At 42.1% G+C, this 27702-nt stretch overlaps 1 protein-coding gene and 1 non-coding gene across 2 annotated transcripts; one reads left to right on the top strand and one right to left on the bottom strand.

Annotated features, from left to right (window-relative positions):
- The first annotated feature begins 246 nt into the window (after positions 1-246).
- On the top strand, positions 247-334 carry trnay-gua (transfer RNA tyrosine (anticodon GUA)). Its single transcript is given in 2 exon segments — positions 247-283; positions 299-334. It is a non-coding gene; the product is annotated as a tRNA-Tyr (tRNA).
- Positions 335-6940: 6606 nt separating this feature from the next.
- LOC148826792 (scavenger receptor cysteine-rich type 1 protein M130-like) lies at positions 6941-27459 on the bottom strand. The gene is made up of 22 exons (XM_088926371.1): positions 27147-27459; positions 26317-26541; positions 24996-25223; positions 24609-24707; positions 23310-23624; positions 21952-22023; positions 21415-21729; positions 20480-20797; positions 19826-19864; positions 19230-19544; positions 18170-18472; positions 13955-14026; positions 13202-13516; positions 12935-12967; positions 12707-12745; positions 12462-12605; positions 12146-12244; positions 11790-11861; positions 10514-10600; positions 8665-8748; positions 8408-8479; positions 6941-7116 (listed from the first exon to the last, which is right to left on the bottom strand). Exons 1-22 carry the CDS (start codon positions 27457-27459, stop codon positions 6941-6943), a joined length of 3735 nt encoding a protein of 1244 aa, XP_088782497.1.
- Between the last annotated feature and the right edge of the window lie 243 nt (positions 27460-27702).

The following is a 27702-nucleotide window of genomic DNA, read 5'->3' as shown; positions in this document are numbered from 1 at the left end:
GGCTTTACATGCAGTAGCTGTGTTGCAGTTTCTAATAAAGATGGAATTAAACTGTTTGTTTTGTGTCTCCCTGATCCACTTCTTGATCCAAATGAAATGTTTAATATGATCCCTCGAGAAAAAAAAGTCCTTGAGTCATTTTCCACCTGGAATGTGGAAACGAGTTGGAAACTTGATGTCGAACTGGAATTTAAATCACCTTTCACTACATTGGGCAGTTTGTGCCAGAGAGAAGCTCTTGACATCCCTTTGATAGCTCAGTTGGTAGAGCAGAGGACTGTAGTGGAAACAGTGGGGAATCCTTAGGTTGCTGGTTTGATTCCAGCTCGAAGGAAGGTGTTTTTTGTGTACTTTAATCAAAGAGTTAAAATAGTGAATCTTTTTCACTCAGACTTCGATCAAAAGCTCAATAAACGACGAAGCAGGGGCTCTTGTTCCGAATTCAGCTCACGTCTGATTGTCTTGTTTTGGCCAAGATCTGATCTTTGAATTCAGGGACTACTCTGTCTGCTTTGTAATTCAAAAGTAGATACAAATATCACGTTTTTTGTAGATATTAAGGTGTTCTCTGTTTTCAAAGGATAGGTACTTAATAGGCTTTATGATTTGGTTTTGATTTTGAATCATTATATTATTAAGTTTGTGCTTCCTGTGTTTTTATCATATCGTGAACTTATTTTTTAAACAAATGCTTACAAAGGCAAACACTGCACACATCTGTTTATACTAGCGGTAAACTGTACATTTTTATTTAGTACAAGCTACTACTGCACTTTTGGGAGTATTAAGTGGCAAAAATATAATATTCTGACCCTGAAAGGCATTATACTCACTGAACTGAGAGCGTGTGACTGTGTACGGGCTTACAATTCATGAATATCAATGGTTAGACGCTTACAATGAGTGATGTTCGTGTTTTATATTATTTAGGAAATTTAAAAAAATCATTTTCAAACCTACAGCTTGAATGAAATTTTTTTTTAAATAAAATAAAAAAAAGATTTTGTCTCTTTCTTGTAACTGTGCTAAAACAATTCAGATAATAATAATAATAATAATAATAATAATTGCTAACACTTATATAGCGCTTTTTCTGGACACTCCACTCAAAGCGCTTTACAGGTAATGGGGACTCCCCTCCACCACCACCAATGTGCAGCATCCACCTGATACATCAGAAAACATATACAGAATACAGATACATCAGAATAGTTAGTATGTGAAGGTCACTGGTTTATATCCAGTTACGTGTATTGGGATTGAAAATAGACTTTTACATGGACTTTATTGGGTTTTAGGAATCAGGAAATTTATTTTTGCGCATCTTCGACTACGATCAGGAATAACTTAGTGTTTTCAGTGTGTTGATTGTTTCTGCCTGTGATCTCGGAATCTATTACTTGTGCCTTTACATGTACAGTAGAAACCTGGTTCGTGGCTTAAATTCAAGGTAAACAAGACTAAGGAAATGAGTTGGAAACTGGTCCATTATATAAATGAACAGCACCTGAAAGCAAACGTTGGGTCTGGTTTCCTTTCTCTCCAGCATGAAATAGCAATCATTACAAATAGCACCAGCTAATGTCCAATAGGGTTAGTCATTTTAATTAACATGAATATATTGTAAGGTCCTGGTACATGGGAGTGGATTTTATGCATAATTAAAAAAGGGCAAATTATATTTACAGGCTTCAGACACTTTTTAATACAAAAGTGACCTAAAACTCCCTAACTTTCAGGCTTCCTTGAACCTGTGATAAAAAAGGGGTCTGAAACTTCCATTCTGTTATGGAACTGTCTCTAAAGTCGGACGTGGTCTATCGCGGATGTGCAGTGTGCCTTTTCTCTTGTCGTGTTCAAGATGATTCGCTCCTGACTGCATGTTCTGTACTGCTCTGTTATTTTGTTCAGATTACCTATGTGGTGTACAGATAAAACTCAACTGCCTGGTATATTTTCCTGGTTCAGCACCAACAGAACCAGAAAACACATCAGGTGACTTTGACATGATTTGAACATACAACCTTCTGAAGGGGAGTCAGACACGTTACCATTGTGCCACAAGGTCACTCCTGCTAAGTGATTTTAATTCCCCCAAGGAGAAAAATCCGCATCCCTGAATTTTTTTTTTATTCTCTCCTGTGAGGAGCACTGCTCTTCCGAAGGGGTTCTCTTCTTCCCAGACCACAGATTATTCTTCCTGCACATCTCTTACATATAGACCAGACACACCATCTCCACTAACATCTTCACTATATCTATAGATCTGACCCGCTACAGCCCCGATATTCCTGGACAGGATATTTACCACCAGCCTCATGAAATTCCCTTGCGAGGATATGGACATAAGAATATTTGTGTGTGGTTAAAAAAATGGTGTAAATGGCTGTGAAAACATTCAAAATGTACTTTATACACAAAGTAAGTGTTTTCGTAACTGTAAGATGTTTCGTGAAAACGTTACTGGCATGCCAAAATCATTTTCAAACTTCAAGCTAACTTCCCCGCAGTGTAGCGCAATTGGTCAGTGTGCAGTGCTTATACAGTGGTGTTCTGCAGAGGTTGTGAGTTTGATCATCACCTGGAGCAGTCTCCGTTTTCAGCTGCAGAAACTTTCTTGAATTTAAGTCGGTTCTTGTGTTACTTTTTCCGATCGATGGAGCTGTATTAATGCAGGCACACCTGCTTCCACGTCAAGTTAGTTTATCGTTGCTCACAAACCAACACACTGCAGACACCTCTGATATTGTCACTGCTTTTGGGCCACATGTTCCTCCTGTCAGCCTACCATGATCATACAGGAGTGAACAAATGAAACGAAAGCACACCAAGTTTAAAAAGGTCTTCCTGAAATTCCTCATATTTGAGCCAGCACTAAAATATTTCATTCGGTTTCACCCAATACATCATGGAAACAGTATTTGCAGGGGAATGCTGTCACACATGAAATCTTATTTGGTTCTGAAGTTTGAGAGGTATATTACAAAACGAGTGGGTGAATAGAAAATGAAACAGGAGTCACTTCGTAGGCTTAAAAGAAATCCAAGCAGCATAAAAACTCGTGAATTTTAACAATGTAGAACACTCACAAATTTCATTGTGCTGCACCTTTCTCCTGCTGCTTTTATAATTTGGTCTTTCACATTTTAATGCCCATCTTACCGAACATCTTTTCTCAATTACAGACAGCCCAAACAGTTCTTAAGGCAGAAATCGAAGGCTATCTAATTTTTCCTTTCTGCTAAAGACATTGAAGTTTTTGGAAAGCATTTTCCTTGTCCATTAAGTTCTTGCTAAGCAATTTCTCCGTTTTCCTTTTATTGTGATTGTCAGCGAGTACAAGACTGGAATAATGCACGACAGGAAAAGCTTAGCTATCGGGAGTGACATTTGAACCGACGCCTCCACTTAGAGACCAGAGCACATGAGCAACATGAAAAGACAAGAGTCCTTGAGTGTGGCACTTTAGACCACTTAACCATCCTGCCAGGCAGCAGAGGGTGGTGTGTGCACCCATTGCTTTGTCAACTAAAAATCAGGGCAGATTATGCTAGAACAACAGAAGGATTATTAAACACTACCGATAGTTCTTTTCCTCTTATTACAGAGATTTCTACATTGCAAGACATTTGATGACTTAGATAAAGGAATGTCATGGTAAACAAAACAGGCAAGGATGGGGTTCAAACCCACAAACTTCAGTTTACAAAACCAACACCTTACCACTTGACCCCCACACCTGCAGTTCTGTATTATTTCCCATCAAGGCTATCACGTTTTTAAAATAAAAAAAATAATCTTTGTGTACAAATTGCAATGAGGGAATAAAACAAATATGATTATTACTGTTGTTCAAATTAATTCTACTGAAGTTGATTAAATCGCGTGGAGGCAACAACAACAATATCGTGATTCTTAATAAGGAAATATGGGGCAGCAGTGGGATTCCAAGTCATGCCCTCAAAGAGACTGGAAATTTAATCCAGCCAATTACCAGTTACCATTCATAATGGCTTTTCAGCACTTGTAGTCTGACTTTGTGGTGTTATGACGCATGGAAGCGACTTCTTTGGCACTCTGAATATAGTTCTTCTGTAGAGCAGGCTTCAGACTCAGCTAATAGCGCCCGTGTAGATATTTTATTTTTACCGGAAAATGCATTCCGAAACGTATCTCTCCTGTTTTAGAAAAGTTTTCAACGGCGTATTTTATACAGCACACACAGTATTTACTGACCCGTCTGGAAGGACCACTGACAGACTTTCTCCAGAAGCGATGGCACCACTACCAGTAGAATGAGAGAGAAATACAGCATGACATGGGGAGTCAAGGGTCTCCCACAATCCACCTTTCCTCACATTACTGATTTTTTCACTAAGAATTTGACCTTTTCACAATCAGATTTTTTCACATTTAATAAGATCTTTTAATCAACAACATTTAAGAAAGAAAACAAATGGAACATTTTTTGGAACAAGAATAATACAAAAAAACTTACAGTGCCTTGACTGAATAAGAGTGCACACCCTTTATAAAGAGGGTTGTAACTGTTGAAATGTCCTCATTCCTTTGCAGCCCATGCATGCTGATGCAGCTACTTACTTAAATTACCATCAGCTGTGGACCTCCAGCTGACCTGTTTACATACTGTATAGATGAGAGAGATCTAGTTAGATGAGAGGAGCATGATGGAGTATCGAAAACTTGAAAAAGCTCTCGCAGTTAGATTCTGTGTTTTTCTTGTTCCACAGATATGTTTTTAATGTTCTTTTTCTTTTGAAGTTCTTTCATGTTTGTTTCTTTTTTTATAGTTATTAGACTACTACAGGGATTTACCTAGGTTCCTGGAAGACTTCTCATTTTGTGGTTGTTGTGTTTTCGGGTTACAACTATTTTTTTTCTATTGATAGCACCCCATGCATTACTGTGGGACTAGTTAACTTTAGTTCTTACATTCTACCTGAAATACCTCAATAACTACTGCTCTGTTTTTCTTTTTTTAAAAGGCACAGGCAATGTTTGTTTTTTTCTTGAGGCTGATTGGTATCTACAACATGTCAGTTGCAACAAACTTTGGCCGCTGAAATTTGTCAGCAGCTCTGTACTAAACCTGTTCTCAATTGCAACAAACCTAAAATAACAGCTGTTGCCCATTAGATGTTACTGAAGCCTCTTCGCAGGGTTTAAGCAACCGAGTAGCAGAGTAAGTGGAACAAGAGATCACATTTGAACTGTTGTGAATATAGTGGAAATAATATAGTCACTACATAACGAGCTTATGCACCACTCGCTTGAAAAGTATTTTTATATTTAACTAAAATTGCTTTCCAGACACCACAACTATTCACAATGAATTTTATCAAAACATGTCTTAATGAAAAGTGTAATTTATTCATAATTAACTTTAATGTCTATCTTAATAAGTAGTATTAAATGTACAGCCTTTAATATGCAATAGTAAATTTTCAGGTGTCCTGGGGAGGGAAGAAAACTGAAATGAAGGAAATACATATTTAAAAGGGGTGTAAGTCTTAAATGTGTTCTGTCATATCTGGGCATTTGAAAAGATTTGTTGTATAATTTATTGTGATTTCACTCGTGTTTCACTTGTGTTTCTCAGGAGAAAGTAGTAACGTTGGTGATTTGAGGGTACAAAAAATATGTTGTACTGTACGGGCAAATATAAGGTTATGTTAAAAAAAAACGTATCACGCTTTTGAACATGATTATTAGACACCTGTTGAATCTCAACCGGGGTTTCTTGAGAGATCGTTCAGTGAACGAGGCCTTCCTCTGGACTCCGCACTGAGTTGAAAGCTACATGAGCTCCTCACTGCCTGTCCTGTACTGTTACCTGTGCTCTTGTCTACATTATCTACGTGCAGCACAGCGCCAAGAACACCATAAACTTTGTGACGGAACGTGCTTAAGAGTGCTTAAACATTCATAGAACAAGTTGGAAAAACTGAGGGACAAAAGACCATCTACTGTAAGTGGACAAAGACTCCTTATCTTTTTATTGATACTTTAAACATCTGTTAACAATCATTATGCTAAAAAATAAAGACCCTGTGCTCAAGTTGGTGATATCTCCACGCTGTTGCAGGAAGTCCTTATAGAAAATGTTACAACAACGCAAGTCCTTACACTCAAAAAGCCGATGGGTGGGCGAAAGTAAAAAACCAGGCTGGAACAGTTCAATCGAGATGACAAATCCACATCGCAAAAACGAGGTCAGAAACAAGCGAGAGTCCAGGAAGCAATGATGAGTTCAAACCGAAAGAAGAAGAGTATGTGCACTAGGAAGCTCCAAAGAGAATCCGAATTAGTGAGGGATGGTGAGGGAAAAGAGGAGGGTTAAAGTAGTGATGGGAGTGAAAGGTGATAGGAAGATTAACTGCGGCGTGAGCATCTGTTTAAGTGGGTGTGCGTGGGAATGTGAAGGCGTTTGTTAGTGCGGGTGGAATGCGTGACCGTGTGAGAATTCGTAATAATATCATACTTTCGAAATTTCATGCAGATAACAAAAATGGTTTTAAAAACTTTATTGCAGAACAAAATTCTAATAACAATCAAATCAGTTACAATCAAAAGTGGTACATTCAGAATTATACATCAATTAATGTTTTTTTTCTAATTTCTGAAACATCAAATTTTAAAAAAGAAGAAAGACTGAGCAGAAATGGGATGTTCAAGCCTCCGTTTTGTAAAACACAAGCTGTAGACACAGACACTGAGGACAGTATGGAAACAGTGGAGTGAAGTGGACTCAGGTCACAGTGTCGGTGTGGAAACAGTGGAGTGAAGTGGACTCAGGTCACACTGTCAGTGTGGAAACATTGGAGTGAAGTGGACTCAGGTCACAGACAATGTCAGACAGTCTCAGTGCTCAGAGCAGGTTATAAGGCTGTGTGACTCTGTTGGTGAAGCTCTTCTGTGTCTAGACCTGTAGGAGGAGCGTCTCCCAGGCAGCCCTGTCAGTCTCACAGCACCTATCCTCTCCCTGAGACTCATCCCCAACATCATCATAGTTAGTCCTGTCAGGGGCAGGGGCTCCTTCTTCAGAAGGCAGTGTGGGCAGGACCCTGTCCACTCCAGGGCCAGTGTGGGGTACACCTGAAAGAGAGACACAGATATCTTAGCTGATATAGAGTCATTCCTGTCCATCAGCTGTCCTCTGCCTGTCTCCACTGAAGAGATAAAGCTGCTTAAAAAAAACAGAATACGACCTACAGTTACATTTCTCTCTTTGTGAACCTGGATGCTACAAAATGAATGGCAATCTATCTCCCTGTTCTAAAACTGCTCCTACTGGCCAGGAGATGCTGTTTTTAGCCAAGGGAATCTCAGAACAATTAAAGTTTCTAGAAACAATTGAATGGCAAGCTCTCTTAATGAGGTTCAAATATTAAACTCCGAACTGGTCATTACAGTTGATCTGAACAAGGAGTTCTCACCTTTTGTCTTTTTTGGACTATTAATTGACACTTAATCATTCACCCAGAACCAACTTAACTAAAGTAAACTGAGGTAAATGTTATGGTTGCTTTGATCACTGAATCCCACATCCCTACATCTTAGCATACATCTCCTTGCTTTGAAGGCCCTGAGAATTGTAAATGTTGACAATAGCCAGGTTTATCTAGATTTTTTAAAACACTTCCATAGTCACAAAAGTATAGTGAATGGACGTTTTAAGTTGTTGTAATAATCAGAGATTGTAACAGTACATTGTGAGAGTATTTGCTGATTTTATTAACCAATATAAATAAACAATATACAATTTATTGATAGAAGCATGACATGATCTGCAGTGATACAAATGGCTGTTAGTGGAGTAATGGTTGGAGTAAACAGAATAGTTGTTACAATATAGTAGTCAAAAGCCTTGATGTAAGTACGTAATTTTCCATATAAAATTGTATCTTTTAGGAAGAATTGATGATTTAGTGCAGATTTGACTTATGCTTATGAAGTACTAATTCTCTAAATACAGTTAGGAAATACTTTGACGGTATTTTCTGGATTTATTATTTCTCCCTGCAGTCAGAAAACACAATTCCTGGTTCTGAGTATTCTGAAGCTTTGTTCTGCCCAGACCTCACTCTCAGAATTGATTGGCTGCTGATCAATTTAAATCACCTGTTTGGCTGGGTGTGACAGTAGGTGGGTTTCAATGAGACTCTGATCTATGAGATCAACTCTCGTAGCAGTACAGTCTCTCAGCCTGTATTGGCGAATATTGATCCCTGCGGGACAGAGCAGAGTGAAGCCACTACTACTGCAAAACGTCTGAAGCCCCCTTGTCTTGGATGAGAGTGGCACAGAGATGGATTACTTGGGGGTTATCTTCCCATCCCTGAACTACCTCACCCACACTGAGTCCCCTGGCTGTAACTCCATTTACCTGAAGTGGGGTCTCCCTCATTGTCCCCCACATCACTGTATCCAGAGGGTGTCTCATCAGAGAGGAGTCTCCCTGTGAAACAAAGAGCAGGTCAATGGCTCTGTCATTCTGACACAAACTGGCCTGTAAGAGAGCTCTTCTCTTCCAGTTAAAGTTTATTTGCTGGTGTGAAATTAGGTTGTAACTAATTTCTAATGACAAAGGTTAGTGCAGGCTGGTACAGGGCGTACTCATAAGTCTTATTTATAATAACTCACCTGACACAGTGTCTGGGCTCTGGGGCAAAGTTACAGCATCATCATAGTGCTCTGGAGCCTCTTCTTTCACAGAGCACATCTCTCCTGAACCACACAGAGACAGGTTTACTGTTACAAATCAGATTTAACCTGTTAGTCCGGATCGCGGTAACCGAGGGACACTCCTGTCTCCCCAGATGACACTTTATATTATTGAGATAAATGCGAGATAAACAATGTTTGTTTGAAACCACTCCACAAATTTTCTCACATGCACGTATTCTCCAATATCACCACAACAAAACCATAAAGTTTGTTTCCACAGACATGACACTATTATGCAATAAACCAATAAATTAATGAACTAGCAGAATCCCAATAAAAACACACGGCAACCCGCCAAGCACAGCATGTCAATATCATACATTTTTACCAACAAAACCGCAAAAGCAAAAACCAGCAAATATATATATATCCCATGTTTTTACCTTATTCTGGAGCATGATATATATCCAAAATAACCCAGACTAGTTTATCTCAAGAGCTAGAGACTAGTAAACGTTACTGATTACGTAGTAAATGTTTGAAGAACGAGCGCCAGAAATAAGGCGATTTGATTGGTAAAATCCGCTGTCATTCTTTGTATTTTCAGAAGGGGTAATCAATCAGTTTTTTATCAGTTTCTTATCAGTGCTCCTTTTTTTCCACACCAGAAGGCAACTCTGAGGTTTTTTTTCATTGCATAACAGCAGATAAAGGCTCTCTAGCAGTGTCTAAAGGTTTTTAGAGCAATTGCAATGGTTATTATTCTTATTTTCAATATTGTCATGATTTTTTATTCATTTATTAATTTCATTCCAGGTCCAGTCTTCACAAAACATGATGTAGAATTTTTTCTAATTGATCAATTTGTCCCTGTCACGGATGTCCAAAGGGACTAACCGTGGAGAGCAGGAGAGTGGAAAAAGACCCAAATGCGTAGCGGCGAGACGGGAAAAAGGCCCGGGCTCGTTAGTGCAAAGAGTTCAGGAGTGCCGTATAGAAACCTATGCCCTCAGGTAGCGGACGTGGGGCGCCCTGGTGCTAGGCGGGTCTCAGGACATCCGAACGTCAATGCTGAGCGAGGGCAGAGTGCAAGACCCGGAAATATATAGCCCAAGGGAAAGAGAGGGACTGGAAGGACAGCAGGCAGGAAACTAGGGACAGGACAGAGAAGGAGCGCCCTCTGGCTGCAGAGGGCGTGACAGTCCCAGATTTTTATCCAAGCTAGTAGTCACCTAGAACAAGGTTTTCAAATCATTCCCAGGCCCTTGACATGCATATAATTGAAAAATCTGACCTCTGAAGACCAAAAAAACATGTTCGCCAGCTGTTTTTTGGGTTTTTTTTTCATATGTTTGTCTGCTGAGTGGACACATTAAGAAATATAAGAAATTTGACTATTCACACTCAAAGCCAAGGGGGTTAGCTTCAATTTTAGACCTGAACCAGGCTCCTGCTATGTTCTGCTGCAGAGATATAACAAATGTTTAAGGGGGAGGAAATTCCAGGCGGAAATTGTCTAAATATGTCAATGTTAATAAGTAGTTGGAGACCTGGGAACATGGTTATATAATAAATTTCACATAGCTCTATTTTGTTTAAATTAAAATGGTGAATGACAACAGAGTAGCCTGTATCAGAACAAAGAGCAATGGTGTGAATCATTGTTAAATATCTGAAGAAGAGCTGGACACTAGCAGCAGAACAACCCAGAGAATAATCCAGACTCAGTGTGATGTTCTGTGCAGTGCACAGAGAGAGTAAAGAGAGTCAGACTCACTGGGATTGGTGCAGGATTTCTCTGTAGGATTGGACTGAAATAACCCACCTGACAAGGCATCTGGACTGTGAGGTATAGTTACAGCATCATCATAGTACTCTGGGGCCTCTTCTTTCACATAGGACATCAGCTCTCCTAAAGCACACAGAGCACAGCTTCACTGTCACACAGCAGAACACATCTCATCTAGAGCACAGGACTCCTGGAGCTCCTCAGAATACACTGATTAACTGAACATCACACTAGAACTAAAATTCCAGACTAAATACGGGAGATCAGGGAACCTGATTTCTAATCCTATTCACTTCCATAATAAATATAAAACTACTCCTAGATTTTAACATATTTGGGCGGGGTGAAGATGTGAAACCTATGAGATACTGAAGAGGAGCTGGACACTGGCAGCACAGTGACCCAGACTGATAGCGCAGAGCTGAGTCCATAGAGAGTCAGTTTAATGTGACTGTTGCTGAGTAACTGAAAACCCAGTATTCAGAGGCTGAGATAAAAGGGAGAGTAGAGAGTCAGACTCACTGGGATTGGTGCAGGGTTTCTCTTTGGGACTGGACTGAAATAACCAACCTGACAAAGCATCTGGTCTCTGAGGTACAGTTACAGCATCATCATAGTGCTCTGGGATCTCTTCTTTCAGAGAGGTTATCGAGTCTCCTGAACCACACAGAGACACAGAGAATGTACACTTCAGGACTCTGACTCACTTTACCACAGTGCTCCAATCACTTTTAACATTAATAACAAACTGATGTTCATATGAACTGCAAAGTAAGTAAAATATGTTTTCTATGTAGTTATAGTAAAGTGCAATTCTAAATGCTTTGTGAGATAAAAGTAAGGCAAAACTCCAGGGTGAGTCTTATAAACAGCAATCAACAGAATCTTTAATAATTAGGTCAGGATGCTGGTGTTAATATCTCATCTGAAAGGCAGTGTCTATTGCCTTTAGTTTCCCAATCATCATAGTGGGACAACGATCCTGAATTCTGCTCCTGAGGGAAACAGTAACTGTTGCATCAACACTAGTTAGAGCTGCAGCCTAACTATTCTTTAAAGGTATCCTCTCCCTCTACTGATAAAGTCTAGTTTTGTTTTGTCTTAGCCTCTGTAATCTGTTAAGATCAGGCCAGCATTAGGCAACACTGAAGAGCAGAGTTAATAAGGTGTCAAACACCAGAGGTTATATTTGTAAGATTCAGGATTTTCTGCACAAGTTCTCTAGATGTCAGCCTGGTTTGGGATGAGAGTGAGTACTGGACTGCAGATGCCTCACTCCCACACTGATCCCCCTGACTCCATCTCCCCTCACCTGGTACTGGGTCTCCCTCACTATCCTCCACATCATTGTATCCAGAGGGCAGCTCGTCAGAGAGGAATCTCCCTGTGAACAGGAGGACAGATCAATAATACCTGCAGTCAGACAGCAGCCTCACTGTCCTCTACTGGCTGTTCCCACTGTGTGAGAAGCCAGAGTGTAAAAAGTAACACAGAGTTTGTTTTTAGATCAGGCACAGTGCTGTGCTGATTTTCTTTACTCATGTTGACATACCTCTTGAGAAAGAACTACTATCTGAAACCAGTGTGGTGAGATATTCTACAAGTGTAAGTCTTCAGATCCCCCTCCAGGGTGAAGACCAATCACACCTGAACACTCTCTCCACTCACCTCTCCCGGAGGTGTTGTAGGTTCCCTCTCTGGCCAGTTTGTACTCTATTAGCTCGTAGACAGCATCATGATAGGGGGTGTGTGCTCCCTTAGATAGGGCTGTGTTAGGAAACAAACACTCAGGGTTAACATGCAGTGAGGGGAATATAAGGTATTTGTTCAGTGCTAAACTTTTTCTTGGGCATCTGTGCACATAAATATTATAATTCTTCACATCTGCAAATTTCTGCAGATCTCGATCTTAGAGTAAAGTCCACATATCAGTTTCATGTGAGTGATAGTAGTGACCACCAGAGGTCACTAGTTCCCTCCCTACCTTTCCTCAGCTTCCTGTTGTGGATCAGCTGCCACACTAACAGGGCCAACATCACAAAAAGCAGAGCCCCCAGTGGCAGGAGGACCGGGAGCGAGACGGAGAGGCCTCCCAGAAGCTGTGTCTGGGGTGTTGTCCTGGTGCTGCCTGAGGGAGAGGGACACAGATCAGAAAATTATCTTCTGTGTCTTAATCTTCAATCTCAGTAGTGATCTCATCTGCACAGAGATTAGAAACTGGGGATTTACCTGTTTTCACTGAAGAAGTGCTGGTGGAAGTAGGAAGAGCTATAATAGAAGATAAAATGGTTTTTGATGACAAGATTCACAACAATTCTTCTGTATTTCTTGACAAAAATTAAACAGAGAGGCCACAGTTCATAGAGAGAGCAGTACTTCTGAAAATCATGCAATCTGCCAGCAGCATCATTTAGACAAACCAAAATGTATTTTATTCCCTTCTGTCAACTGCATTACCTGTTCTCACTGGATGGCTTTGAGATTCCCAACCTGAAAAAAAAAGAAAAGGGATGGGTCGAGATTCAGAGAGTATGAAAGAGAGATGATGAGCCAAGACAAACACACACTGCACTAATATAGAGTATTTAATGGCCACAAAGGCTCATACTAATTGTTTTTCTAATAGGCAGAATTTGTATTTGCATCTTCATTATTATTTACATTTGTATTCCTGTACTGAGAGCAGCCCCAAATACCCTGGGACCTCCAGCAGCTCCCACTCACCTGTACAGATGACCCCAGCGTCCTCCTTGTGCCGACAGTCGCTCTGTCCCAGGGGAGGGTGCCAGCAATCCCACAAGTGGAGCTCACTGCCCCTGCAGTTCACCTCGTCCAGCCAGATGGTGCTGTTTCCTGGTCCGAATGATCCGTTTCCCACTGCGCTCACTGCGTCTCCACAGCCCAGCTGTCTGCAGACCACCTGGGCATCTTGCAGGTCCCAGGAGTCGTCACAGACTGTCCCCCAGGAGCTATTGTGATAAACCTCCACCCTCCCAGAGCAGGCACCTCCTCCTCCGACCAGCCTGAGGGGCCACTGGTCTAGTGAACAAAATAAAACTGATTAACAGACAGAGACACAAACCTCACCAGCCTGAGGGGCCAGTAGTCTAGAGATAGGTTTGACACATCTTATCCACATCAAAGCAAAATACATCTCGGATACTGTCTGGTTTGTGCACAGACTATTTGTTATTTGTGAAACAAAATTGAAGAACACCTCCTCCTCCAACCAGCCTGAATGGCCAGTAGTCTAGGGAACTAAATAAACCTGATTAACAGACACAGAGACACAAACTCCACCAGCCTGTGTTCCATTCTATGTTCCTCCTTCCTGGTTTGACACATTTAATAAACATCGAAACAAAATACAGCTAGTCTACTGTCTAATTCAGTGCACTGACTGTATTTGTTATTTGTGAAACAAAATTTAAGAATTGAATTATTTTATCAACATACAGACACATTTTGTAAACTCACTTGAACATGTTTCCTGGCCTGAGGCTGTGGAACAGGATTTAAAACTCCGGGGCACAGACTTCTTCTCTTCATCTAAAAGAAGGAAAACCCTGTTCATTTCAGATTAATAACTTTTATACTGGATATTCTGACATTAATGAGTATCATGTCAGAATATGTTAGCTGCAGGTATAAGTACTTGTGCAGTCATTACTTCTTCTTTTCTCTTTTGTATTAGATATTTATTTACTTTAATTTTTAATGTATGGATTGTGTATATAACAAATATTAATTGCAACTTGAAAATGCTGTGACTGCCAGCTGTAAAGCTACAAAATATGGAAACTGTGTGAAGGTCTGAATACATTTGAAAGATACTTGTGTAACCACTGGATTTAATGTTTTACACACTGTGGGATTAGGGATTAGAAACACTAAACTCTGTTCAGGGGTCTGATAAAACTAACATTCATCACTTTTGACAAGTGACAGCTCACCTTATGTCCTATTTAGCAGATTGTTCATGCTCAGAAGTGGGAAATAATGTAATCAGTGTAGGCATCCTCTCACGAGGCACCAATAAATGTAGGGGTTTGTGCATTTACTGGGACAATTATTAATTGTAGCAGTAAGTCACAAAATGATTCTTTGATGGCTATTAGAATCAACCTTGCGGGATAACTCAAACGACACACACGCACAGATACTATTACATGAGAATACATTTATTAATGCATAAATGTGCATATAAATATAACAGATCTTATAGTGAGGGTTACCAGAATACAAAAGGTATATTCAATCACGAAGAGTTATAAACCAAGAGGGACATACATTCAGTATATCATTCATTTAGACCGTTTCGTAAATTAACTTGGTTACAACCTCCACACTAGATACTCAAACAAGTACATAACTCTTAGGAATTAAATTGATATCAACTGGTTAGGATAACAATTGAATTCTCGAGCTGTAATGCAGTGAAGTTGAATACTGATCCAATCTGTGTGGATTCAGATCTCCTGCAGACACAAAGAAGCAGTGTCAGGCTTTGTTGCTGTGTCCAATCGGTGCTCTCTGGCCCGGTGCGAGGCAGTGCTGGTTCGACATGAGAGAAGGATAATGTCACGGAGGTTCAAAGGGACTAACCGTGGGGAGCAGGAGAGCGGAAAAAGACCCATATGCGTAGTGGCGAAACGGGAAAAAGGCCCGGGCTCATTAGTGCAAAGAGTTCAGGAATGCCGTATAGAAACCTATGCCCTCAGGGAGGGGACGTGGGGCGCCCTGGTGCTAGGCGGGTCTCAGGAAATCCGAACATCAATGCTGAGCGAGGACAGAGTGCAAGACCCGGAAATATATAGCCCAAAGGAAAGAGAGGGACAGGAAGGACAGCAGACCGGAAACTAGGGACAGGACAGAGAAGGAACGCCCTCTGGCTGCAGAGGGCGTGACAGTACCCCCCCCTTCATGGGCGGCTCCCAACGCCCATACAAATAAATGAGCTGCCCAGCACTGGGGGGAGGAAAAACCTCATTTAACTGAAAGGAAACCTCCGGGAGTCCACGGCTGAGAGCTACCCCCTCCTCCGGGGTATTAACCTTTATAGGATGGAGGAAGGGGGGGTAGAGTAGAGCTCCGGAGACTTAAAACAAAAAAGTACACAAGCACAAACACAACAGACAAAAACCTGGGAAAGACCAGGGAGACAAACCACACAAAACAGATAGGAACCAAAAACAGACTGGGCAAATGGGCACGTTCACATTCTAACGCTGATATCGGAGTGGACAACCTGAGGAAGGCCAGACCGAAGTCCGCTCACAGACACAGATGCCCGGAGTGATATCCAGCGAAAAAGAATGGAGGAATGGCAGAAAGCTTACCATTCTATCACTGATATCGGAGAGAGCAAGACCAGGAAGAGCCAGGCACGAAAACCCGCTCCAGACACAGAAGCTCGGAGTGATATCCAGTAATAAGAATAGGAAAGCCAGCTCAACATTCAATCACTGATATCGGAGTGATCTACCCGAAAAAAGCCAGGTGCAAGACCCGCTCACAGGCACGGAAGATCGGAGTGATATCCAGTAATTAGAATAGAGGAACTGAAAAAAAAACAGCCCAGAGAACAAGAAAAAAAAACTGCGGCAAGACAAAAAGCGACGCTCGCGGGGTCAGTAGGTGGCTCAGCATTCTGTCACGGAGGTCCAAAGGGACTAACCGTGGGGAGCAGGAGAGCGGAAAAAGACCCATATGCGTAGCGGCGAAACGGGAAAAAGGCCCGGGCTCATTAGTGCAAAGAGTTCAGGAATGCCGTATAGAAACCTATGCCCACAGGGAGCGGACGTGGGGCGCCCTGGTGCTAGGCGGGTCTCAGGACATCCGAACGTCAATGCTGAGCGAGGACAGAGTGCAAGACCCGGAAATATATAGCCCAAAGGAAAGAAAGGGACAGGAAGGACAGCAGACTGGAAACTAGGGACAGGACAGAGAAGGAGCGCCCTCTGGCTGCAGAGGGCGTGACAGATAAGGAGGGAGAGATTTCTGCTGCGGTGCACTGCTGATGCTCTCCGAAGACCGGCTAGTTAGTGTTGCCTGAACTAGCGAGTTTGTGCACAGAAGAAAAGTGACTGCAGGTCCAAGAAGGTCACACTCTTTAGACAGGAAGAAGACCGGTTCGTTCCTGATGTAGCCCTAGTTCTGAATACTGATTCAGCTGTCCACAGTTCCGACCGTAGTTCACTTGTTGATCAGGTGAACTTTCGCAGTGGGTTCACGAGCCTTGCTGCTGGGCTAACCTTGGGTGGATCCTTTGGTTATGCGTTGGCAACCTCTGTTCTCGACTCTTAGAACAAAGGAAAGTCCTGCACTCGGACACACTGGCTGTTACGTGGTGGTCCGAGCCGAGTCTGAGAATTTCCAGGAGGAGCTGAGTCTGAGAATGTCCAGAAGGCTCGCTGAGGAAGCCCTGTGCTGCTTGTTTTACCTGGAGGAACTACAGTCGTTCATTGGATGAAAGTTTCATGGGCATCAGAGACCCACGTGGGGTTAACCTGCCCTACCAGGTCCTGATTAGCTGATGATGAGTAACAATGCACTCTGACCTTAGAGTTGTAAACAACTTTGGATGAGACTCCCTTGGAATCTCCCAGACAGTAAGGCACCAGAAATGACCATTTGTTAGGGTGGTTGATGTGTCTCAGCCTTTGGAGTTGTTCCTTATCAGGACACTCTGTCAGCTAGAAAAACACCTTAGATGTGAACCAAATGAAATGGCCTCTCTGTATCCAGCACCACTGAGATGAAGGAGAGAGGGACTGGCAAGGGAGCAGCAAACTTAATTCCTGTATTTTTAATAAACCTTGCTGCTACATCAGTAATGGGCAAGGCTAAACAGATATTGTGTGACTCAAGATAATCACCACAAATACAGAACATTATTTGCTAGGGATAAACAATATGAAATCACTTTTACACTTTTACAACTAGTGCTCTTTGGCAACCGCTACCTGTTGTGTACAGATTGAACATTACTTTCTCTTCAATTAAGACATTTAAAATTCCCTTGAAACTCAAAATATTTTATTTGTTTTTGTCTTTGATAATAATGATAATAATGACAAGCATGTTAGTCTCAAACATCATTTTTAGATTGTAATAAGAGCCACTAGGTACAGTTTTTGTGAAACTAATCAATTGTTGATGTGTTTAGGTGTTTAGGTGCCAATGTTTCCCCCCCTGTTTTGTGCAGATTTATTTTAAATTAGCTTCTGGGCCATCCCATCATAATCCTAACCTTCACAATTTTACTGTCCACAACAGACTGTGGTCAAATACAGTGAATCACTGGGCTGTCTGTAATCTAGTCATGATCTCTTTCCCCTGTTTTTTCTGATAATAATGAAAAGCATGTTAGTCACAAACATCATTTTTAGATTGCAATAAAAGCTACTAGGATTAGTGTTTATGAAACCAATCAATCATTGACGTGTTTAGATGTCAATGTTTTCCCCACCTGAAGACAGATTTATGTCAAATTAGCTTCTGGGCCATCCCACCATAATTCTGACCTTCAGTGTCTTACTGTCCAACACAGGGTGTGGTCAAATACAGTGTAACACTGGGCTGTCTATTTCATTTATCAGTCATGATCTCCTTCCCCTTCACCCTCTCCTTCATACACACACACATCCAGCCCCTGCTGACCCTCAGACAGGTGGAAGAGGGAGTTCTTACCTGAGCAGGTGATCAGAGCCACTTCAGAGTCTGTGCACTGGTTCTGATTCCAGGCAGAGGAGGGGCAGTGCCACAGCGTGGAGTCGTGAGGGCGGCATTTCAATTCATCAACCCAGTGAGGAGCGGAGTCCCGTCTGGGGGCTGAATCGACGACACGCCCACTCTTCCCACAGTTCAGCTCCTGACAGATCAGACTCACTGTGTCCTCACTCATGCTATTCAAGCACACGTTGCCCCAGGTGCCATTGTAGAACACCTCCAGCTGACCAGAACAGCCCTCGGCCAGTCGCAGCTCCTTGAACTCTGGGGACACACAAGTGGACAGACTGAGAGAACCCTGCTCTGAACTGACACAGACTTTCTAGATTAAAGACCTCAGATAGAAACAGTGTGTCTGCTAACTACTGTGACATTAGGATATCATAATCTTTTTTCCCAAAATCATAATAATGTAATGTAATGGAATGTTGTTTTTCAATAAAAAACAATGCAATGGTGATATTTGTTAAAATTAGTGCCAACATCAGTTTGTAAATTTTCTGTAAATTACAATCCAAATTGAGAATCTTTTGATTATGTTAAGACTTGCATCATCCAGATGGATGCTGCACATTGGTGATGGTGGAGGGGTGTCCCCATTACCTGTAAAGCGCTTTGAGTGAAGTGTCCAGAAAAGAGTTATATAAGTGCAAGCAATTATTATTATTATTAATTATTATTAAGCACCCCATTACAAATACAATTACAATACTATTTCAAATTCAAGTTCAAGTTTATTGTCATTATACTTATATACAGGTATATGGTATAACAGAATGCTGTTTAGCTAGCTCTCAGACAATACGGAGTACAAAAAAAACAACAGTACAATTGTGTAATAAAAGAAAGACAGAGACAACAGGCTGTGTGCAAAAACAGCAACAGGCAATGTGCAAAACAACAACAATTTGTTTTCACATTACTGTCCCTGTTCTTGTCTTGAACTGGGGATACTGTACTTGCTCCTGGCACCAAACACGCTGTTGTATGAACACAGTCCTGGTGTGATTGTGACCTGTACCTGAACACACCACTCCCACGTCCTCCTTGTGTCCACACTCATGCTGTCCCCACCCTGCTGAGGGACACTCCCACAGAGATGACTCGTTCCCCAGACAGCCCAACTCGTCCAGCCAGATGGGTCCAGTTCCCTGGCTGAAGGAGGCTGGCACTGGGGCACTGAGGGCCGTCCCACACTGGAGCTGCCTGCACACCACCTGAGAGTCTGCCAGGTCCCAGGAGTCATCGCAGACTGTCCCCCAGGATCCATTGTGATAAACCTCCAGCCTCCCAGCACAGTCGCTTCCTCCTCCAACTAGCCTGAGGGAGTGCTGGTCTAGGAGCAGAGAGTCAGAGGTCAGTGCAGTAGATCTAAGAGATCACTGTGACCTCTAGTGGGAGATAATTTGCTGAACATCAGCTAAGGGACAGCAGATGCAGTGCAAGCAGCTTTTACGTCCTGCTGCCTGACTGTGTATGTTAGAGAGGTTGAGTTGAACAGTGTTGAAAAACTCCACACACACCTGTTGCCTCACAGAGCCACAGTCTGAGATGAGTAACAGAGATGCCAACACACACTGAGAGCCCTGGAGATACAGAACAAGGACCAGTTCATACCTGGTGTTACTGATGAAGGAAGAGAGGAAGATGGGATACCTATCAAACACACAGAGAGAGAAAGTGGAGTGTGAGCTGTGTGTGAGAGGAGCAATTTAACACCAGCAATGAAACTATAATTAAAACAGCACAGACTATTGACAAAATCATTCTCACTTTACCATTTCCAAGTGAATCGTTGCTACTTTTGGAGTCTGTGAAAGAGAAGGAAGGAGCTCATTACTGTCCACAGGATTAATCTTTCACCAGTGGAGTGTCAGTTGTGTGTGTGGCACAAAAATAACTTTTATTAACCTTGAGCTCTGGATTCTCACTTTCTCTGTTGTGCAGTACCCTGCTTACTTATGCTCTGGGTTAATTAATGGATTAATTGCAGATATCAGGCAATTACATTTAATATAATATAATACAATATAATATAATATATAATATAATTACAGTATACTGAGTTCCAGGACATTCTTTCATCAGTGATGTGAATAACAAAACAAAAACTGTATTTTTAGTGAAAATACACTGAAATGCATTAACAAATAACATTTGGGCATCTCTATCATTTTACTGGCTGTATGTAACAGAGCAGTTATTTGGTCAGTCATGAAGACAGTGTGCTGCAGTGTGTAAACACATGATTTTTAAAAACTTGATTCTCACCAGAGCAGATGACTCCTGCGTCCTGTCCATGAGAGCACCCTGCTCTCCCCCAAGAAGAGACAGTGCAGTGTGAGAGATGGCTCTCATTGCCCCGGCACTCAAACACATCAGCCCATACTTGTCCAGTGCCCTGTCCAAACCACACCTGTCCTGGAGCTGCTACAGCCTCCCCACAGCCTAGCTGCTGGCAGAGAACACTGGTATCTCTCAGGTCCCAGTACAGGTCACACACTGTCCCCCAGTCACTGAAGAGCCACTGTAACTCCACTCGGCCAGAGCAGGAATCTGAGCCATTAACCAGCTTGTACCCTGTGTATCCTGCAGACAGGACAAGGGGAGAGAGAGCAGACACAGTGTCATAACACAACAATATCCTGCATCATCTAGCAGTTATCCTCAACTCACCTTCAAGTATACAGTAAACCCTCAACATAACATCACTGATGAATGGAACTCTAGAGCTCTTCACTGAATAAATCCACAGTACTGACTCAGACTCAGAGTTATACTAACACTGATGAATGAGGCTTATTCAGCTCTTTACTGTTTAAACAGCTGTGTGAATTCAAGGGCAGAACAGAGCGGGTCCAAGTTATATTTGTTATTTCTGTTTTTCTTTTAGAGAACAAATCTAAACCATTTTACATATAATTACCATTACTCAGCCTTAATTTTACGCTTCAAGAAAAAAAAAACTGGATGAGACACTCAGAGCCCCTGTATCAAAAGACACAGGGCTGCTGCTGCTGCTGTATTGACATTGAATCAGGGGAGGGGTTATAGAGCAAAGACTACTGGGAAGGACACGCTGCAGATTTATGTTGCAGTGAGCAGGTGACTGGCAGGAGTTGAGTGTTGTCTGTCTTTCCTAAACTTCTCTTATTTCACTTAGGAACTACATTAAAAATAAATGGAATCAATTATCCTGCTCTTACCAAAACATACCAGTCCCACGTTGTTCTCATGCGTGCAGTTCTGTGATTTTGTGGATGACTTTGGACAGGAGAAAATCTGAGATTCGTTGCCCTGGCACTGGAATTCCTCTGTCCAGACCTGTCCCCCCCCTTTCCCAAAATGAGCCCCCTTCAGCACCTGTGAGAGAATCCCACAGCCCAGCTGTCGACAGACAACTTCTGCGTCCTGCCAGTCAAAGTCAGAGTCACACACTGAGCCCCAGGTCTCTCCGTGCTGCACTTCCACTCTTCCAGAGCAGAGATTATTGCCTTCAACCAGCCTGACCCCTCGATGAGCTGGAATATCAGAACAATAACAGAGATCACTGTCCCTGACCAGCTCGATGAGCTGGAATATCAGAACAATAACAGAGATCACTGTCCCTGACCAGCTCGATGAGCTGGAATATCAGAACAAAGAAACAGATCACTGTCCCTGACCAGTCTGACCCCTTACATGCACTCTAGAAAAGACCAGGACTGTCACAGCCTGGCGCTACTGGAGCAGGACTGTCTGACCTGGGCACTGAGAAACTCTAGACAACACCAGGACTGTCACAGCCTGGTTCTTCTGGAGCAGGACTGTATAACCTGACAGTGACAGACACTCTGGACAAGACCAGGACTGTCACAGCCCAGCACTGATGGAGCAGGACTGACTGACCTGGGCACTGACAGACAATGTGGACATGACCTGGATTGTGTTTCTTCACATGAAAGCAGATCTCAGTGAAAGACACACTGTAATTTAATTCAGCAATATTCACACACACCAGGGTCTAGCAGTCAGCTCCTGGCTATAGATCATTGCAAGAAAATTCAGGAACATCAGATCAGATAAAGGCTCTTTAAGTGCCAATCTTTAAACTTTAATTCATCATCATGAGTATGGTTCAGTATAATCCAACCTATTTTCCAATATGACAGAGGAGGTAAGAGGTTAGACGTCCAATCTTCAATAGCAAAATCATTGAACAACTGGACTGAGCCAACAGAACTTGATCTTGTTCATTTATACTTATATACAATTCAGCTGATACAGCACCTGAACACAGAACACTCTGTAGCTCTAGAACACTGAGTCCAAAATTTAATGAAAACACATTAAAACACACCTTAAACTGGCCAGATCACTGATACTGACACTGAAACACCATTAAAACACACCTGATATTGACCAGATCCACTGACACCTGGAGAGAAGGCAATTCACCCACAGCACACCAGAACCCCAGCATACTCTAGCCTCTCCAGTGTTAAAACAGTAAGGGCAGACAGATAACTAAATATAGACTCACTGACCACAGTCTGGCTGTTTAAACTGACCGACACCCAATGTCCAGGGAAGACAAGGTGAACTACATGCTCAGAAAGTCTCAGACACTTCCAGTTATCCTGCTGTACAAACACATGAATGAGAAAAATGAGTTTTCCCAAACTGAAGAGTCATGTGCTGAATTTACACTTTATCCTTCATATAGTTATAGAATATAATTATCAGTAAATTATAACTTATGTATGACATATATTTATTGCTTATATTTATAAATACTATATGATTTGTGTTTTAAAGGATTTATTTTTATGTTTATTAAGAATATTCCTAGCTAATAGTAGACAGTAAGAGAGCAGGAGGAATAACTGTAGGGAAAAAGTTAGTGAGAGCTGGTTGATAATTTATATGGTTTGGATTTATAAATAAAGGCACACAGTGACAGTGTGGAGTGTTCTCAGTGAGCAGGTCTCAGCAGGACAGGAGCAGTGGGAATGGGATGATGGACAGATGGATCATGATGATGGACTCTAGATCAGTGAAGGAGTTTTAATTGTCCTCAGTGCGGGAGGCTGAAAAGATGAAAAGATTCTACGTCTCCTACCTGAACAGATCACTCCAGCATCAGAGTCATGAGAAGGGCCATAGTGTTTCACTTCAGTTGTTCTGCAGTGCCTCAGCGCAGACTCTGAACCTCTGCAGGAGACCAAGCCTAGCAGGACTGATCCAGATCCTGGTCCAAAGTGAGATCTTCCTGGTGCTGAAATAGCAGATCCACAGCCTAGCTGTCTGCACACCACTGTAGCATCATCCAGATCCCAGATAATACTGCGAACTGCCCCCCACTCTCCTTTATAGTGAATCTCCACTGTCCCCTCACAGGGACTGGCACCATTAACCAGCCTCACATCAGCACTGCCTGTGGAGAGAGAGAAAAGTATCATTACCATGTTTACAGGATATTTTGTATATTTATACTACACATACTCAAAATATGTCAGACATTAAAATTTACTTTAACCTGTTTGACTGGATTGCTAGTCCATCTGCCTGTGAACTAGAAACTGGGGACACACAGAAGGTGGAACACAGAAAGTCTAATATCATTTCAGACTGTATGAGATAGTAGATAATCTACTAGCACAGTGACTATAAGAAGGGAGAGATTCTGGAGAGTCTAGCAGCACAGTGACTGTGTCACGTAACACCAGGCTAGGGGAGGTAGGACCCTGTGCGTGACAATTCAGGTATCTGTGGTTCAGTGCCAAAATGAGGGACGAAGGCATGGTCTTGGACAAAAGCTAGGAGGTCAAAAAGCAGGGAAGGTTCCGAGAGCAGAAGGTACAAAAACGGGAGGCGAAGTCGTAGTCGAGGACAAGGGAAGAGTTGAATTGCCGGGAGAGTAGAAAGCATAAGACTAGGACTGGGAACATACAAGTACGGAGCTCTACAAGTACGGAGCTCTTGTACTAAATGTATTATTTTGTAGAATAGGTTTGTTGACTGGGTTTTGGAAAGAAAGAAGGGTCTTTATAGGAGATGTTTAGGGTTTGAGGTGACTTTTACCCTTTGTAATTATTTTTAAAAAGAGAGCAAGATGTCAGCTGAAGCCGGAGTGAGAACTGTGATTCTCGCTGAAGAGAGTAACAGATGCCAAAGAAGTCAACCTGAGATCTCAATCTCTCCAGGAACGTTTTTACAGAAGGACCTGAGTGTTTCCGTAGTGAAAGTGAATAGTTTAATTCTGCCCACATTTATTTTCACTTTTGTCTGTCTGCTCAGCCTGCTTTACTCAGAGCTCTTGGCTCCAGTCTCCTTCTACCAGGTCAGTGCAGCAGGTATTAAAATAAATGTATTTAGTTAAACTAATAAAAAAAGATCAAATAGACCAAATGGCTCCTACCTGAGCAAAACAGGGACACTTCCTGTCCATCACTACAGTTGATTGTCTGTGGAGAACTGCAGTTCACCAGATGAGTCTCGTCCCCAGAGCACTGAATACCTGTCAGACACACAGCACTCTTACTGTCCCATACAGAGAGGACTTATAGACTTGTACTACAGAGCACTGAATACCTGTCAAACAGCACTGTCACTGTCCCATACAGAGAGGAGTTATAGACTTGTACTACAGAGCACTGAATACCTGTCAAACAGCACTGTCACCGTCCCATACAGAGAGGAGTTATAGACTTGTACTACAGAGCACTGAATACCTGTCAGACACACAGCACTGTCACTGTCCCATACAGAGAGGAGTTATAGACTTGTACTACAGAGCACTGAATACCTGTCAGACACACAGCACTGTCGCCTGTACCATATACAGAGGGGAAATACATTTCCACTACAGATCCACAGCCCAGCTGTCTGCAGACCACAGAGGCCTCTCTGTAGCCCCAGGAGTGCTGGAGGAGTCTACCCCAGGTGCTGTTGTAGTGAACCTCCACCCGGCCATCACAGTGACTCCCTTCTCCTGAAAGCCGGACTGCACCATCTAGAGCTGACAGGGATGAATCTAAAAAAATGATAATCAAGATTATTTTCAGTCATACATCAGTAAAACAAAACAAACTCACAGAGGGGTTATCAGGAATATTATTTTGTAAAATTATCTTGATACACCACAGCTTATTATGTCTGAACATAGTGTTTTAAAAATAGTCATAATATTTTTTTTAAATATTCTTGCTTAAGACGTTTGCTGGGGTGTGAAATTCTAATATGACACTTATTCTCTCTTCTAATACTATACTCTCTTCTAATACTGTAATTATTACATATATGAATATATAAATATTCACTGGCTGATGACAACTGTGCACATCTTTTCTTTTTGCCCTCCTTCACCTCAACTGCCTTCTTGCAGAAGGTCTTTAGATCATTCCTAATGAGTGAGGATGGTTATGACAGCACTGGGCAGGTGAGCTCAGCTCACTGGGACACTAAAAGGAGCACAACCTGTAGTGCGGACATCTGTGGCAGAGAGGTTGTGAATGAGGAATGTGAACTGGCTTGTTTGTTCAGTTACACAGGGTGGGTGCAGCTGGAATTAGCAGCTGAGTAGTGTCCTATAGAACAGCATGAATGTGGGTAATGGAAGCTAAATAGAAAGCAGATGTGGATGGATAAAGTGGATGGATCTTGGGAACACAGTTGTGCTGGAGCTCTGTGGAGATGAGAGAGGATTATGGGAACAGAAGGCAGAGAGAGAGGTGATCATGGTTGTACTGTGGACTGTGGGAAAGACAGCTGGGTGAGAGGTGACAACAGATGTGCTGGAGCTCTTTGGAGGTTAGGCCAGTTTGAAAAGTGAGAAATATTTAGTGATTCTGGTAAGAAGATTGCTTTTACTGGCATTTTGAACAGTTGGTCTGATATGCCTGACTTGGAGACCAAGACCATGTAAATGGATTTGGTTGCTTCATGATCAAGTGGCAGAAATTTGGATTAGACATCCTACTGATCTGTTATTTAAAGCTTTCTTAATTCTGAAAATGTGAATATGCATTGATTCTTACTAGAACAAATGACTCCAGCATCCTGCCCATGAGAGCAAGCAGCTCTGCCCCATGAAGAGACAGCGCACCAGGTGAGATGAGTCTCATTGCCCCAGCACTCAAACACATCAACCCCTCTTGATCCACTGCCTTGTCCAAACCAGGCCTGTCCTGGAACTGCTACAGCTTCCCCACAGCCCAGCTGCTGGCAGAGAACAGTGGCATCTCTCAGGTCCCAGTACTGGTCACACACTGTCCTGTATTCACCGCGGTAATGCAGCTCCACCCGGCCAGAACAGGAGTCAGGGCCGCCCATCAGCCTGTAGTCACTGTATTCTGCAGAGAGGACAAGTAAGTCAGGATCCGTAAGCATTAACATCACTAGACTTTATACAAAGGACAGGAGAGTCAGGAGCTATACAGTATGAAATGTTATTAAGGTTGATTTTACAGAAGGTAGATTGCACAAAAAACGTCTCATACATACGCATAATTATTGAATATTTAACTTCAAAACAAGACCAATTATCTATCGCACTGTGAGAAATAAAAATGAATCATGAAAAGTGGAAATCACATGACCACAAGACCACTGCCTGCTGCAGCTCACTGACTGATCCAAAGAAATTAGTTTTTTGGCTCAATATGCAGTGCTCTGAAATGCAAAATACAAGCATATTAAACTTAGGCAAATATTTTTTTTAAAAACTGATGAAACACTTTCTAAAAAGCAAGGACATGCAAACAAAAAAAATCAGGACTTTATACCATTTTTTCTTTAGATATTTAATTAAACTAGATGATGACACAGTAGAAACACAATGCTCTCAAAGATCAGTGGGAAAGCTATGAGGAAGAAAAGTAATTATCCCACACTGCTCAGAATGTGATATTGAAGAGTTTATACAGCTGGGAATCAGTACAGACAGCAGTGCTCTCACCTGTACAGACCAGGCCGATGTCCCTGCTGTGAGTGCATCTCTGGTGCTCCCTGGTTGAGGTGGGACAGTCTTGGATTCTGGTCTCATTTCCCCGACACTGGATCTCCTCTGTCCTGATCAGCCCCTGCCCCTCTCCGAAATGAGCCCCTCTCAGCAGCTCTGCAGGAAATCCGCAGTCTAGTTCACGACAGACGACCTCCGCATCCTTCATGTCAAAGTCGGCCTCACAGATTGTACTCCAGGATGTCCCTCGCAGAACCTCAACTCTACCAGAACAGAGACTCCTGCCTCCTATTAACCGCACCCCTGACATGTAACAAAACATTTGTACACATTTTAACAGTATTAGAGCACATTAACAGTGTGAATAATACAGTACGTCAAAGTAAAATAAAATCAGATAAATTATATTCTTTAGATTACCTGTATTAAATCATTGTAATCCTCAATTTAAAAGATCTTAAAATCATCACTTGCATTTAATCTAAACGTTTCTGAAGTATAAATATGCTCAGTCACGTTAGGAAAAAAAAGGAAAAATTAGAAACTCAGTTTT

This window comes from Atractosteus spatula, chromosome 10, assembly GCF_055471065.1.
Source record: "Atractosteus spatula isolate fAtrSpa1 chromosome 10, fAtrSpa1.hap1, whole genome shotgun sequence".
NCBI classification, from domain to species: domain Eukaryota; kingdom Metazoa; phylum Chordata; class Actinopteri; order Semionotiformes; family Lepisosteidae; genus Atractosteus; species Atractosteus spatula.
Note: the sequence above shows the minus strand (reverse complement) of the source record. Positions and strands in the feature narration are given on the sequence as shown.

What these genes read in the sequence shown, in the direction of transcription:
- LOC148826792 (XM_088926371.1), bottom strand. Translation starts at nt 27,459, where the DNA reads ATGTCAGGGGTGCGGTTAATAGGAGGCAGGAGTCTCTGTTCTGGTAGA. An exon ending in TGATGTGTTTGAGTGCTGGG is followed by an intron (nt 25,224 to 26,316) that starts GCAATGAGACTC and finishes TCATTTTTTTAG; the next exon opens with ATTCATCCCTGTCAGCTCTA. An exon ending in AAGCCATCCAGTGAGAACAG is followed by an intron (nt 12,746 to 12,934) that starts GTAATGCAGTTG and finishes CTTCTATTATAG; the next exon opens with CTCTTCCTACTTCCACCAGC.